The sequence below is a fragment of the Argiope bruennichi genome, chromosome 10 (assembly GCF_947563725.1).
Source record: "Argiope bruennichi chromosome 10, qqArgBrue1.1, whole genome shotgun sequence".
NCBI lineage: Eukaryota > Metazoa > Arthropoda > Arachnida > Araneae > Araneidae > Argiope > Argiope bruennichi.
In genome coordinates, this window is record NC_079160.1 from 60,831,723 (window position 1) to 60,844,764 (window position 13,042).

Sequence of the window (13,042 nt, forward strand, 5' to 3'; positions counted from 1 at the left end):
CATTTAAGCTAAACAAACACCAACAAAACTTTAATATTTTTTTCATTTGATTTAAACATTTAAGCACAACAACCATCAATAAAATTTCGATATCTTTTATTTTATTTAAACATTTAAGCGAAACAAGCATCCACAAAATTTTGATATCTTTTTATTTGATTTAAACATTTAAGCAAAACAAGCATCAGCAAAATTTTGATATCTTTTTAATTGATTTAAACAAAACAAGCATCAGCAAATTTTGATATCTTTTTATTTGATTTAAACAAAACAAGCATCAACAAAATTTTGATATCTTTGATGTGATTTAAGCAAAAGAAGCACTCACAAAATTTTGATATCTTTGATTTGATTTAAGCAAAAGAAGCACTCACAAAATTTTGATATTTTTTTATTTGATTTAAATATTTAAGCAAAACACGCATCAATAAAATTGATATTTTTAAAATTTGATTTTAACATTTAAGAAAAACAAGCATAAAAAATTTTGATGTTTTTTTAACATTTAACTCACCAACTCTGGATTACTTGCAATTGTTATTTAGATGCAACTCGCCAGAACATGTCTAAAAACTTTTATAATATAATGATATAATATATTTATAATATTTTTATAACATTTTATAACATTAATACTTAGATAGTTTTATAATTGAATTGCACTTTAAATGCAGTACTTTAACAGAATAATGTAATTCACTGCTATTACTGTAAAAAATAATTAGAATCGGTCAAGAAAATTAAAAGGACAAAAGCTAAGTAAATGACAGGGGAAAATTGTCTAGTTTTCCCTCAGCAAGATGATCACTATGCTATTATAAAGATGCATAATGATTATTTGGGGAGGGGTTAACATATCAAGCTTTACTGAAATATATCTGAAGTCTACAATGTTCTTTTAATTTTAGAACTCTATAAAGTTACTACTTCTCTAAGCTACAAAATTTAATTGTTATTAATTGAAATAATATATTAATTGACTTTTAATTACAACTTTAAGCAAATAGATAAAACATTATGGTTACCCATAAACAAAATTCAAATTGCGAACAGTGAAGTCCAACTTCTTATTAATATCATAATTTATCAAAACAGATAATTATATGTACATAAAAGTGCTATAGATGTCATGTTGATAAAGAATAAAATATAATTTACAATTTTACTTTGAAATACTTAAAATTGATCCTTTCATCAAAGTTATCCCTGTTAGTCCAAGATAATATATGACATCTCTGCAAAGCTGCTCAATATTCTGAATGTTACACAATATCATGAAAATATGATTAACAATATTGTTTGTAATTGCAAGCCTTTAGGGATAAGATGTCTTAAGAGATTTATTTTAGATAAAAATAATGGAATTAAAACTAATTTGTTGGAGAATTGTATCGCTTGATAAATGACATTTAAAAAATAAATAATTAGAGTATACTTTTTCCTCATAATTCATAGGTGCAAGAATTTAACTCTGTACATGATATTTATGCTCCAAATTTAAATGAGCACAAAATGCTATATTTAATACAAGCTTTACTCATGTACTTGAAAGACTAATAACAAAGTCTTCTTAAAAGAAAATTTTCAAACAAGAATAATTCCAAAAATATATCAACTCCAATGTATTTTCAAATTACCTTTTGTAATGTACTTATCATACGCGAGGTGTCACTGGTGTGTGCATAAGAAAAATGCACATCTAGATTATCCTTTGATGTGAATGCATTATTACATAGTTCACATACATGAGGTTTCTCTTTAGATGTGTAATGTGTAGCTTTATGTTTTTGCCAATCATCCTTGTTAGAAAAGATTTTTTGACATATTTTACATATGAGAGGTTTTTGTTTTTCATGTACACGAAAATGTGCTCGTAAACCACTCATTTGGGCAAATGCTTTGTGACATACTTCACATTCATAAGACTTTTTTTCTGAATGTTGTTGCAAATGAGATTGTAAATGATGCATTTCATAAAATGTTCTGCCACAAACCTCGCAAACATGAGATTTCTCTCTTGTATGCTTAAGTAAGTGACACTTAAAGTTATTTTCTTCAGAAAATGTTTTGTCACAAAATTCACATGCATAAGGTTTTTCTTCTGAATGTATGTACAGATGACGTATTAAATTTGATTTCTTTTGAAACTCTCTGCCACAGACTTCACATGCATGGACTATCCTTTCAGACTGCAAAATCTTATCAGAATCTTCTTTGTAGTATTTCTGAAGTTCTTCTTCAGTGTGTTTTTGCAAATGTGAATTTAAACTGTGCTTCTGAACAAATGCCTTCTGACACACTTCACATTGATGAGGTTTTTCATTTGTGTGAGAAAGTAAATGGGCACTCAAACTTCTTTTATAAGGAAATGCTTTGTAGCAAATATCGCATTCATATGGACTCTCTTTCGTATGTGCACGCAAATGACATTTTAAATAACACATATGAGAAAATTTTCTTTTACATATTTCACATGCAAAACGTTTTTCTTTTGTATGTGTAAACATATGAGCCTTCAATACATTTTTTTGGGAAAATGCTCTTCCACATACTTCGCAAACATGAGGTTTTTGATTTGAATGTAAAAATTTATGCGTTTTTAAATTCGACTTTTTCGCAAAATCTTTGCCACAGGTTTCGCATTTGAAAGGTTTTGCATTTGTATGTATCACTAAATGTCGTTTTAGTTCACTACTCAGAGAAAATTTATAACCACAGATATCACAAGTATGCTCTTCCATTATATGTGTGAGAATATACTGATAGTCAACACATATTTAACCTTTTAAGGAAGTAAATCAATAAAAATCGTTATGCGATAAAAAAATTAGAAGGATAATTTTAAATTTTAGCAAATCTACTACATTTGCCCTACTACTTTCTCTTTCTCAGTTAATAGAGTAAGCCATTACAGAATGGAAAATGCCCAAAGAACCTTTGCTCAGTATAGTGACAGTTCATACTCGTTCAATTGCCGGATCCGAGTCCAGCTGTGAATCTGAATCCAGACACTTGTTCTGAAGTGCGGAATTTTTATTCAAATGCCATCATTAGCTAAAATTACTTTCATTGTAACATTTTTACTATTAAGAATTTTAATGTTATTTTTATTAATAATAGTATTATAAACTATCCGCTTTTGACGACCAGTTGGTTCACCAAGGATACTGAGTGCATTTATTTCATTTAAAATACATGCATAGCTTCATGATTCCTCCAACAATTCTCATGCGTTAAATTGTCTTATTTATGTTCAGTATATGGAAACTTTTAATGAAAACTAGGACATTATAATCGTTTCATAACGTAATTGTCTGGTTCATCTTTCGTGGCACTGTAACTTCAATGTTTTTTTATTCGTCATATAAGCGCATAAATATTTAATAGAATCTTTCATCTTTAGGTTTCAATACTGGGGAAAAAATCACGCAATAAAATTTTTGATGAAACAATGAAAATTGTTTAAATTTCACGGCAGCAGTAAAACCTACTGTTAACAATTTTCAAACTTTATTTTAAAAAATCTCAAAATTTAAGAAAAATTTGCTTAAATTCTTATAATAATCAATTTTTTTTATATATATTTTGAAATGGTGTAAAATTCATTTTGGGGCAATATTATTTTCTGAAGTTATCTCTGAAAATTGGCAAAATTCAGATTAATCTTTAATTCTAATTCTAATAACAATTAAAAACAATCTCTCCATGGCACACATTTCCCTCCATCAAGATATACACATGGGCCGAATTTGGTAGCTGTATTTCCAGTAGTTTGCGGTGCAGAGCGCCAACACACACACATAGATTCATCTTTATTAGTAGTAGAAATAAAGATAAATACTATGTTTCTGTGAGTCTGTGTTAGTGGTGTTGGAATTTGCTTTTCTGAGATTTTGAGAAATTTTTTGAAAATAATATTTATATTTATAATTAAAAATTAAGCGAAATTTTGGGAGTTTTCTGCAGTAATCCTGAAAATATTATCGCACAATAACAAATTTTAAATGGTTTTCAAAATTAAAAAAAAAATTATATGATAGTAATTGTCTTTAGAATTAATAAGCATTTTAATAATGCTATTCAATAATTATTACTAATTATTATTAAGTAATTCTTAATTATAATTTTAATGTTCAAAACAGTCGCTTGGTTTTTTCCCCCCGAATTTTGGCAATATTTTTAAAAATATTCTTTTCTTTAATTTCCAACAATAGATTACACTATCCAGAAATTCAAAACACTTTCATTTTTTCATTCAATATTGAATTGCATAATTTTCTTTCACTGTTGAAATAGAGATGCATAATCCACGAATTTTTTGCATAACAAATAATTTTGTTATTGTTATTTTTAAATATTTATACCGAATAACTACTTTTCAGCTACGCTTTTAATAACAAATTATTAATTATTATTAATAAAATTTATTAATGGTAATTAATATTTAATTTAATTATTTAAGTAAAGTATGATTGACTTAATTTATCTATTTAAGCTTAATTTTTAATTTTAATTCTATTCAAAATCATTTATTTAAATTATTTATTTGAATTAAGTATTTTTAAAAAAAATTGAAGTAAAAAAATGTTATTTCCTTAAAGATTTCACCTTAGTTTTATATTCTATCAATAGATGATGCCTATAACGAAGGCCAATAAAGTTCATTTCACAGGCAATTAAAAATTGTCCAAGTCACCGATAGTGGACAGACCAGAAACTACTAATACTTCACACTTGCAAACACTTTCCTGAGAATAATACCAATTTCAGTGCTATGCGGTTTCGAATGATTACAATGATACCATAATTCGAAGAATAACCGGACCATACACTTTTGAACCCATTTAAAGATTTCTCCCCTTTAATTTATGGCCTCATTTAAAGGGATGGGAGAATAGCTTCCCTGAGGCTAAAAGTCTGTTTCTGACGTTTCCTGTTTTCCTGCAGGGGTCACCCCTTCTTTCGCAAGTGTCTGGGCAAACTTCTGAGCTTTCCAGCTACATAAAATCAATTGTCGGAGAATTGATTCTTTATGGTTTGGAGTTGATTGAAATCCACGACTCATTTTTTTCCCTCACAATACAATTTCTTACAATATACCTGCCCATTGCAGACTTATATTTTACTTTGACATTGTACTTACATGGAATTCGATTGGTACCTCCGATGACGTGCTATAACATTAATCTGAGAAATATAGATTTTATATTAATTTTAATCACCATGAATACAATGCATTTTATTTTTCAACATGCGAGTTAAAAATATAAATGAAGATGAAACCTGAAATTCATTTCTTTGAAATTTTTATCATTTCATTAGAATTTTCAACAATTCTACTTCACTTCTGCAGTTTTTGACAACAAAGCATTATCTGATGTTTATCATGAGATTCCATCCGATACTAATAAAAAAAATTTTAATGCATATTTTCTTTTCAAGGTTATTTACTTTCCCTGTAATATACCACAAAAGTTATATACTGTTTTTTAATTCCACATATTTTGAAAATAAGTTTAAAAAAATGTTATCGCGTAAAAATTTTTTTTCATACAAAATATATAATTTTATACATGGATTTCATCGATCATTGTAAAAGAAAATCAATTTGTTTCTTCTGTACAACTAGAAAGATACTCTAGACGAATGGAATAAGCTTAGCATAACCTATTTTATAAATATTTTTTACGCTTCTTGTATTCTTAAAATTATATTTTGAAAAATATAATTTTCATATATATACTGTCTATTTTAAATCTAATTTTTAAAAATGGATGACGTAATATATTTACTTATTGCTTTGAGAATTCACAGAGGCAAATTGGGATCTCTATTGGATTACCTGGTTAAAAGATAAAATACATAAAGGTTGGATGAGACTTATACAAATTACAATATTTAAAACCTTTCATGATTTTGTTAAACAGTATTTTAAAATTATAGATTTATTTTTAATTATTAATGTTATTATATATAATTATTATTTATATTATCGAAATAATATATTATCTTTAGTGTGAGTGTGTGTGTTTTTTTAACTTCCAAAAACTTGTGGTGAATAGCATATAAACCAGTTAACAGCTCTTCTACCCGAACAATTGTTTTGGTATAATGGTTAAGTTACTGGACTGCGAACCACAAGGTCCCAGGTTCTCTCCTCGCGCATCATATATCTCTAAATTGGTGACCTCGGACGATGAACCTTCAACCTTCGTAACAGCTGTTGTGGCGCCATCTACCCGCAACCAAAGGCGTCAGACTCACTTGACGCGGCAACCACCACAACCCCCGATAGACAAGGCCTCTGCGGCTTTCCGTGACGTCACAACGAGACGGTACACTCCACTCCATTCCCTAAAGTCTCTGCGCGCTAGAGAGTGAAAAGAAATTACTTTTCACTTGTTAATATCATTTCATATACTTCCATATCATGCAATTCAACACACATATATTGTAGAAGTCATTAATAATTAAAATGCAGCCGCTTTCCACATCACCCTGGAGGTACGGTGCTTGGTATGCATTACCTTTTTTGCATTAAGTGCAGGGCAGGTTTCCCAGTAGGTGTATCTCCCCTAGATTTAAAACTATTATCTTCATTCACTACATCATTCAAAATTATATCTGTTGCAAAATATTTTTGATTAGGAAATTTCAAAATTTCTTCTTCATATATGGTTCATAAATTTTTAAATTATAATATAAAAAATACATTTGCAATGCTCTTGTTGATTAATTTCAAAACAATTCCATACAATAAGGGTTTTATGAATATTTGCCGTCGCGTCAACTCCAAGAAAGCAATAAAAACAATATTTCACGAAACAGTATTCTATTCGAAAAAATATCCAATAAATCTTTGAAACATTAGAAGAGCTTTCTTATTTAACTATATATTTTATCATTACTTTGTTAGAAATATCTTTACTAAATTTATCAAATTTTCTTTCCTTTCCTGTTTTAGAAGAGCTTTTCAAACTATCATGTAATTATTCACTAATGCATTGACTGCAGACCAGATTGCCAATCTATAAACATTTTCCGGTTTATGCCCTGAAATGCCTTTGCCATAATCATGTACTTCTTCTTCATTCACTACATCATTCAAAATTATATCTGTTGCAAAATATTTTTGATTAGGAAATTTCAAAATTTCTTATTCACATAAGGTACAGGAGTTCTGAATTATAATCAGAGCCAGCCTTAAATATAAAGGAGATTTTGTGCAAGATACCATTTGGAGCCGCAATTTTTTTTTAAAGTAAAAAAAAAAATTACAAACATTATATATAATGCTATTGCGTGTATATTTGTTAAATGAATTTGATTTTGCTTTTAATTACTTTAGAAAAATCACCATTTTTTTTCGATGATTTGTATAGGAAATGCTTGTAAGCTTCTTCACGCCTTGACCAACTACACTTCTTCCTTACTTTTAATTTGCTGAATTTAATTTGAAATTTTTTATATTAGTGATTAAATTGACACATTTTTAAATCTACCTTCTCTCTGTACAATGACAGTATCAATTGCTGTGATATTTTTAATACCCAAATTCTTTAACTTCATCTTCTTTTATTTCGGAATATCATCTTTTTCTTTTTCAAATTCGTGTTTTAAGAAAATTTTCAGAATTCATCAAATTGCATTCTGTCACTTTGGATTCGTCTAAAAATGTGTTGAATTTTGTACTTAAATTTTGAACAATATTTAGTTATTTCTTTTAAAGCATATGTAGTCATGAAAAGAGCAGAATAAGTTTCTTTTGTTAGCATGCCGGTATCACATTTCATATTTTTCCAGTCTTCCAACCAGTTCAAAAATACATCTAAAAACTTGTATCTTTTGTCGGTTTCAGATGATGTCAGTGGTTTTTTATATACATTATTTTCACGGATTCCTGTGAATGGAGTTTTTACATTAACAATATCCCACCACCTATTTATTATTCTTATATATTCTGCTGTTTCTTTGTAGTGTGGAAACTCATATTTCTCTCCCAAATTCATGAGACTTTCAGGTATAAATTTATTGAAAATTTTGAGTACTAATTTGACATTTTGTTTTTCTAAATTATTGGGTTCCAATGCTTTTAAAGATAAATTGTATGCATATTTTACGATGTTATTCTTTTCAGTTTCATACAATAATTTTAATGTTTTGAAGGATGCTGTATTAAAATCTACTTTATTGTCAGATTTACTACTAGATCTCTGAATTATTTCACCATTAGAGTGAATAACATTATCATTAGTTTCCAGAGAATTTTTAATACAATCTTGTTGTGAATTTTTTTCTGAGGTTGTTTCTTTAAAATTAGGGTAAAACATACATTTATCAACATTCTTTTGATTGATCCAGTTATTGCGAATATTCTTCAATAAATGGACAGTATCGATCATGAAAAAAAGAGGTCGTTCTTTATTTACCGGATGAGGATAAAGAATTGAATATGACTGTGAAGGAGAAGCGAACTGAGACATTGCTTTTTGATTGACTGAATTGTTGTCTGTTACTACACATATCACTTTAAAACCAATGTTTTCTAACCCAATAATAATTTTTTTAATGAATGCATGTAAAACGTCTGCTGCTATTTTATTTACAGGAAGAATGTGAACAACATCTTTATATGACGATGAAATACTATTTATCATGAAAGTCACAACACTTGTGGCGGCATTTTCTGAATTGTAACTGAAACCTGATATATTTCCCCCTTTGTAATCAAAGTAGGGTTTGACGTGCATCTCATCTATTTGAAGAATCACATTTTTATCTGCAGATACTATGAATTGTAATTTCTGCTTAATGTACCTTAAGAAATGCAATTCGGTCTGCTCTGACTGAGGGCAAGTGTTGATAGGTATGCATATATTTCTCAAAGTTACAGGATGAGGTAACAAAATATAGCCAGACTTTCTGACAAATTTATATGCATGCGGAGCCATTGAATAAAATAATGAGCAGAATATCATCATTTCAGTGGAGTAAATTTTACTGTGCTCATTTTGAATAATCAAGGCAGATTGCTCTTTAATAAATGCTACAACATTGGTTAAATTTTCTTGGGTTATATTTAAATTATCCATGAAACTATGAATCTGGGAAACAATATCAGAATTCAGCAATGATTTATTTCTCTTCATTTCTGGCAGATGCTCTAATATTTCATTTAAAGTGTTGATATTATTGATTTTTATAGGTAAAGAACAAATGTTTGGAATATTTGACAAGCTTGTTTTTCCAACAAAAGCTGACACCTCTAATACATCATTTATTACAACAGACAAGGCAATTTCAGGACCAGAACTTACTTCAATATTCACGAATAAAATTTTGTTTTCTTTATGAATGACATTCCAGAAATTTTTCAAATTTACTAAAGAAATGCGCTGTTTTAGTTCTTCCAAATTTTTAAATTCTCTTGTCTCATCGTATTTCTTTTTTTCTATTATGCTTTCCTGGAGAGCTTTCTCTACATATTGTTGTTCCAATTTCATCTTTTTTATTTCTGGATTTTCCCTATGAAATGTTGAAGATGACATGTAAGCGGCACAATTTGGCATCTGAGATGGAATTGCTCCAATCACTAGTCTCGGATATTTAAGAGGGGCACTTAATAATTTTCCTGACTTCGAATCGAATAGACTCGTTTCTCTTTCAATATCATTTTTTTTAAAATGTAATTCACAGACCTACAGTAAAGGAAATTATTCGTAAATATTGACTTCCTTTAATGTTTAATTTAAATACAGTAAGAAATATACAATATAAAACAATATATAATTATTATTGTTTACTCTCATGCTTTTATCGTTATGTTATATAATAAAATTTAACTATATAAACGTAATTATAGATATAATAGTAAACAAAGAATGTAAATATAATTTTCCCTATGAAATGTTGAAGATGACATGCAAGCGGCACAATTTGGCATCTGAGATGGAATTGCTCCAATCACTAGTCTCGGATATTTAAGAGGGGCACTTAATAATTTTCCTGACTTCGAATCAAATAGACTCGTTTCTCTTTCAATATCATTTTTTTTTAAATGTAATTCACAGACCTACAGTAAAGGAAATTATTCGTAACTATTGACTTCCTTTAATGTTTAATTTAAATACAGTAAGAAATATACAACATAAAACAATATATAATTATTATTGTTTACTCTCATGCTTTTATCGTTATGTTATATAATAAAATTTAACTATATAAACGTAATTATAGATATAATAGTAAATAAAACGTGTAAACATAATTACGGCAAATATTATAATTATTATTGACAATAATTACAGACATTATTACCTGTATTACAGCATTTTATAAAATAATTCTTTTCATAATGCACTTGATTAAAAGCACGAATAATAGATATTACTGAGCTGTATTACTGTTAAATTTCTAATGTGAGAATAAATGATTTTTCATTTAGAAACGTTAAGCATTAGTTTAAAATAATTAAATAAGCTTACCCTACTATGCTGCGTCGGATAAAATCCTTCACGATGTATGGCACTTAACCACTTCTTTTTAAGCTCTTCATTTTTAGGAAAGGCAAAAACACTTACTCTTGGGCCATTCCTGTAATTCCCATTACAGTTTGGAACACAACAGATCAAAGGCATTTCTATTCCTTATTTTTAGTAATCCAAATGATTTTTTTTGCAAGTAAGAAATGGCGCTTCCTGTCTACTCAAACACAGGAGGGCCACTGGCTAAAACATGTCGTGGGTGGAAAAGAGTTCGTTTCTTATCAGTAAACTTGAAGAGGGTGAAATTCCTCCCTCGGTCCCCCAATTCGCACCCACTCGTGTAACCTCTCGGAGCTACGTCATTACTTTCTGTGACGTAGGTTTTCCGGCCTTCTCTAACGGGGGTCGTGCAACCACTCACTACTCAACTGGGTACAGGCCCATTAGACAACAGCTAATACATCACCACTCAACAGCCATATCGTTCGTCTCACCTCCGACTCACTGGAGGGAGAGTCTGTGGTGAATAGCATATAAGCCAGTTAACAGCTCTTCTACCCGAACAATTGTTTTGGTATAATGGTTATGTTACTGGAGTGCTAACCACAAGGTCCCAGGTTCTATCCTCACTCATTCCAATCCGCCCCAAACTATAAAGTTTTGAGAGTCACAAACACCGCATTTAGCGTTGCTTTACTTATGCACGATACCAATTTGTTGAAAATTTTATATGAAACAGGGCTGTTACAGCTTCACGCCGATAGATGGCGTATCTGTCGAGTACAAAGTTTCTGTTAATTCTTTTTTGTATGTGAACGTAGAGAGTATCTAGAACGATTCTATTACCTAGACGTGGCACCCGATTGTGAGAGGTGTCCTAATCTGCAATAGTCTACATGAAGTGGCACAAAAAACGTGTCCGAAAATAAAATGGTGTTCATCAGAAAGAAATGAGTAATTATTTGTAGAGAATTACATTAAGTGGTCCGTCGACTACGCAGTATTGAACCATCGAGAGTTTTAAGAAGTCGGCAAGTGTTTCTGTTTTGCCGCGTGTGTTTATTTGATATTGTTCTCAGTGATTTCTGAATCCTTAGAGTGATCTTCAATGGATATAAAGTGTAAGTTCCTATGATTGGACTATCCGATGATTGGATTATTATGTCCGTTTTGGTTTCAGGGTAACTGTGAGTATACTTTTGTTTTCCAAATTTGTGTATTAGTTTCGTTTTTATGAGTTGCATATATTCAGAGTTCTCTTTTCAAAATGCTTTAATTGATATTCCTTCGGGTGCCAAAGTAGTTACTATTAAAGATTTAATTGAAAAGAGCGAGATCTATAAAGATAATTATGAATTCGTAAAAACTGTGGTTGAGTCAATAATTGATAGGAAAAAAGATTACGAGAAAAATGAAGCACAGAAAGTAGAATTGGAAAAACTTAAACTCGCGCAATTAGAAAAATACGAGAAAAATGAAGCACAGAAAGTAGAATTGGAAAAAATTAAACTCGCGCAATTAGAAAAACAACTTGAGCTTGCGAATTTACAAAAAGATGTAACACAAAAGGTTAATGTGACAAATAGCGATTCTGATTCAAATTTTAGTTTAGAAAGTTTGATAAAAAGTGTCAACACTTTTTGTGAACTCATGGTTTCCGAAAAAATATTTGATTCATTAGATCGTGAACTACAACTTCATATTGGCGTGAAACAAGTAGAATCTTGGTATGTTCCACCAGATTTGGCCAGGCATTGCGATATTTATGTATCGTCAAAATTCAAAAACGATAGTAATGTGTTTTCACGACCGCAAGTTGAAAACCATTCTCAAAAATATCGTAAAGAATACAGTCCACAAAAAGCATTCGTAGCGGAAGTTAAAACTCCGAAATGTGTAATTTGTAAATCTAATGAAAATCATTCCCTAAATGTATGTCCTGTGTTCAAAAATATGCTTGTTAATGAGAGAATTGAGGTCGTTAAAAATAAGCAGTTATGTTTTAATTGTTTAAATCACCATAAAATTGCTAACTGTTATTCAAAATCCAATTGCTCCATTTGCAAAAAACGACATAACACTCTTTTGCACTTGGGAAATACTCAAAGCGAAACTGAAACTCGTTCGCAAAATGCTAACGCGGGATTAAATCCAAGGTCAAATGTATTCGTTCCGAGAACTGAAAATCCTAGTCATAATTCTTTACAACTGACGAATGAGTCACCTGCGAACAGTACGCATTCATTCACTGCTACCAACTTAAATGTAAGCAAATTGGTTTTATTAAGTACTGCAAATGTGATGATTCAAAATAATGTAGGAATGTTTATGAGTGCACGTGCGTTACTAGATGTTGGTAGTATGAGTCATTTCATTTCAAAACGGTTAGCCGATAAACTGAATTTGAAAAAAGAAAGACGAAACATCGTGGTTTCTGGACTAAATCAATCATCGTCTGTTATTAAAAGGGGATTGAGCTATTGGTAGTACAGCATATAACAGATTGTATCCCCTCCAAACAATTTGACATTGATACGCTAGAATTAGATAGTTTCAAT

General features: G+C 29.8%; 1 protein-coding gene across 1 annotated transcript; it reads right to left on the reverse strand.

Annotated features, from left to right (window-relative positions):
- Window positions 1-325: 325 nt before the first annotated feature.
- LOC129988407 (zinc finger protein 239-like) lies at window positions 326-2,922 on the reverse strand. Its single transcript, XM_056096631.1, has one exon. The coding sequence runs from the start codon at window positions 2,739-2,741 to the stop codon at window positions 1,629-1,631; it is 1,113 nt and encodes a 370-aa protein (XP_055952606.1). The 5' UTR covers window positions 2,742-2,922; the 3' UTR covers window positions 326-1,628.
- Between the last annotated feature and the right edge of the window lie 10,120 nt (window positions 2,923-13,042).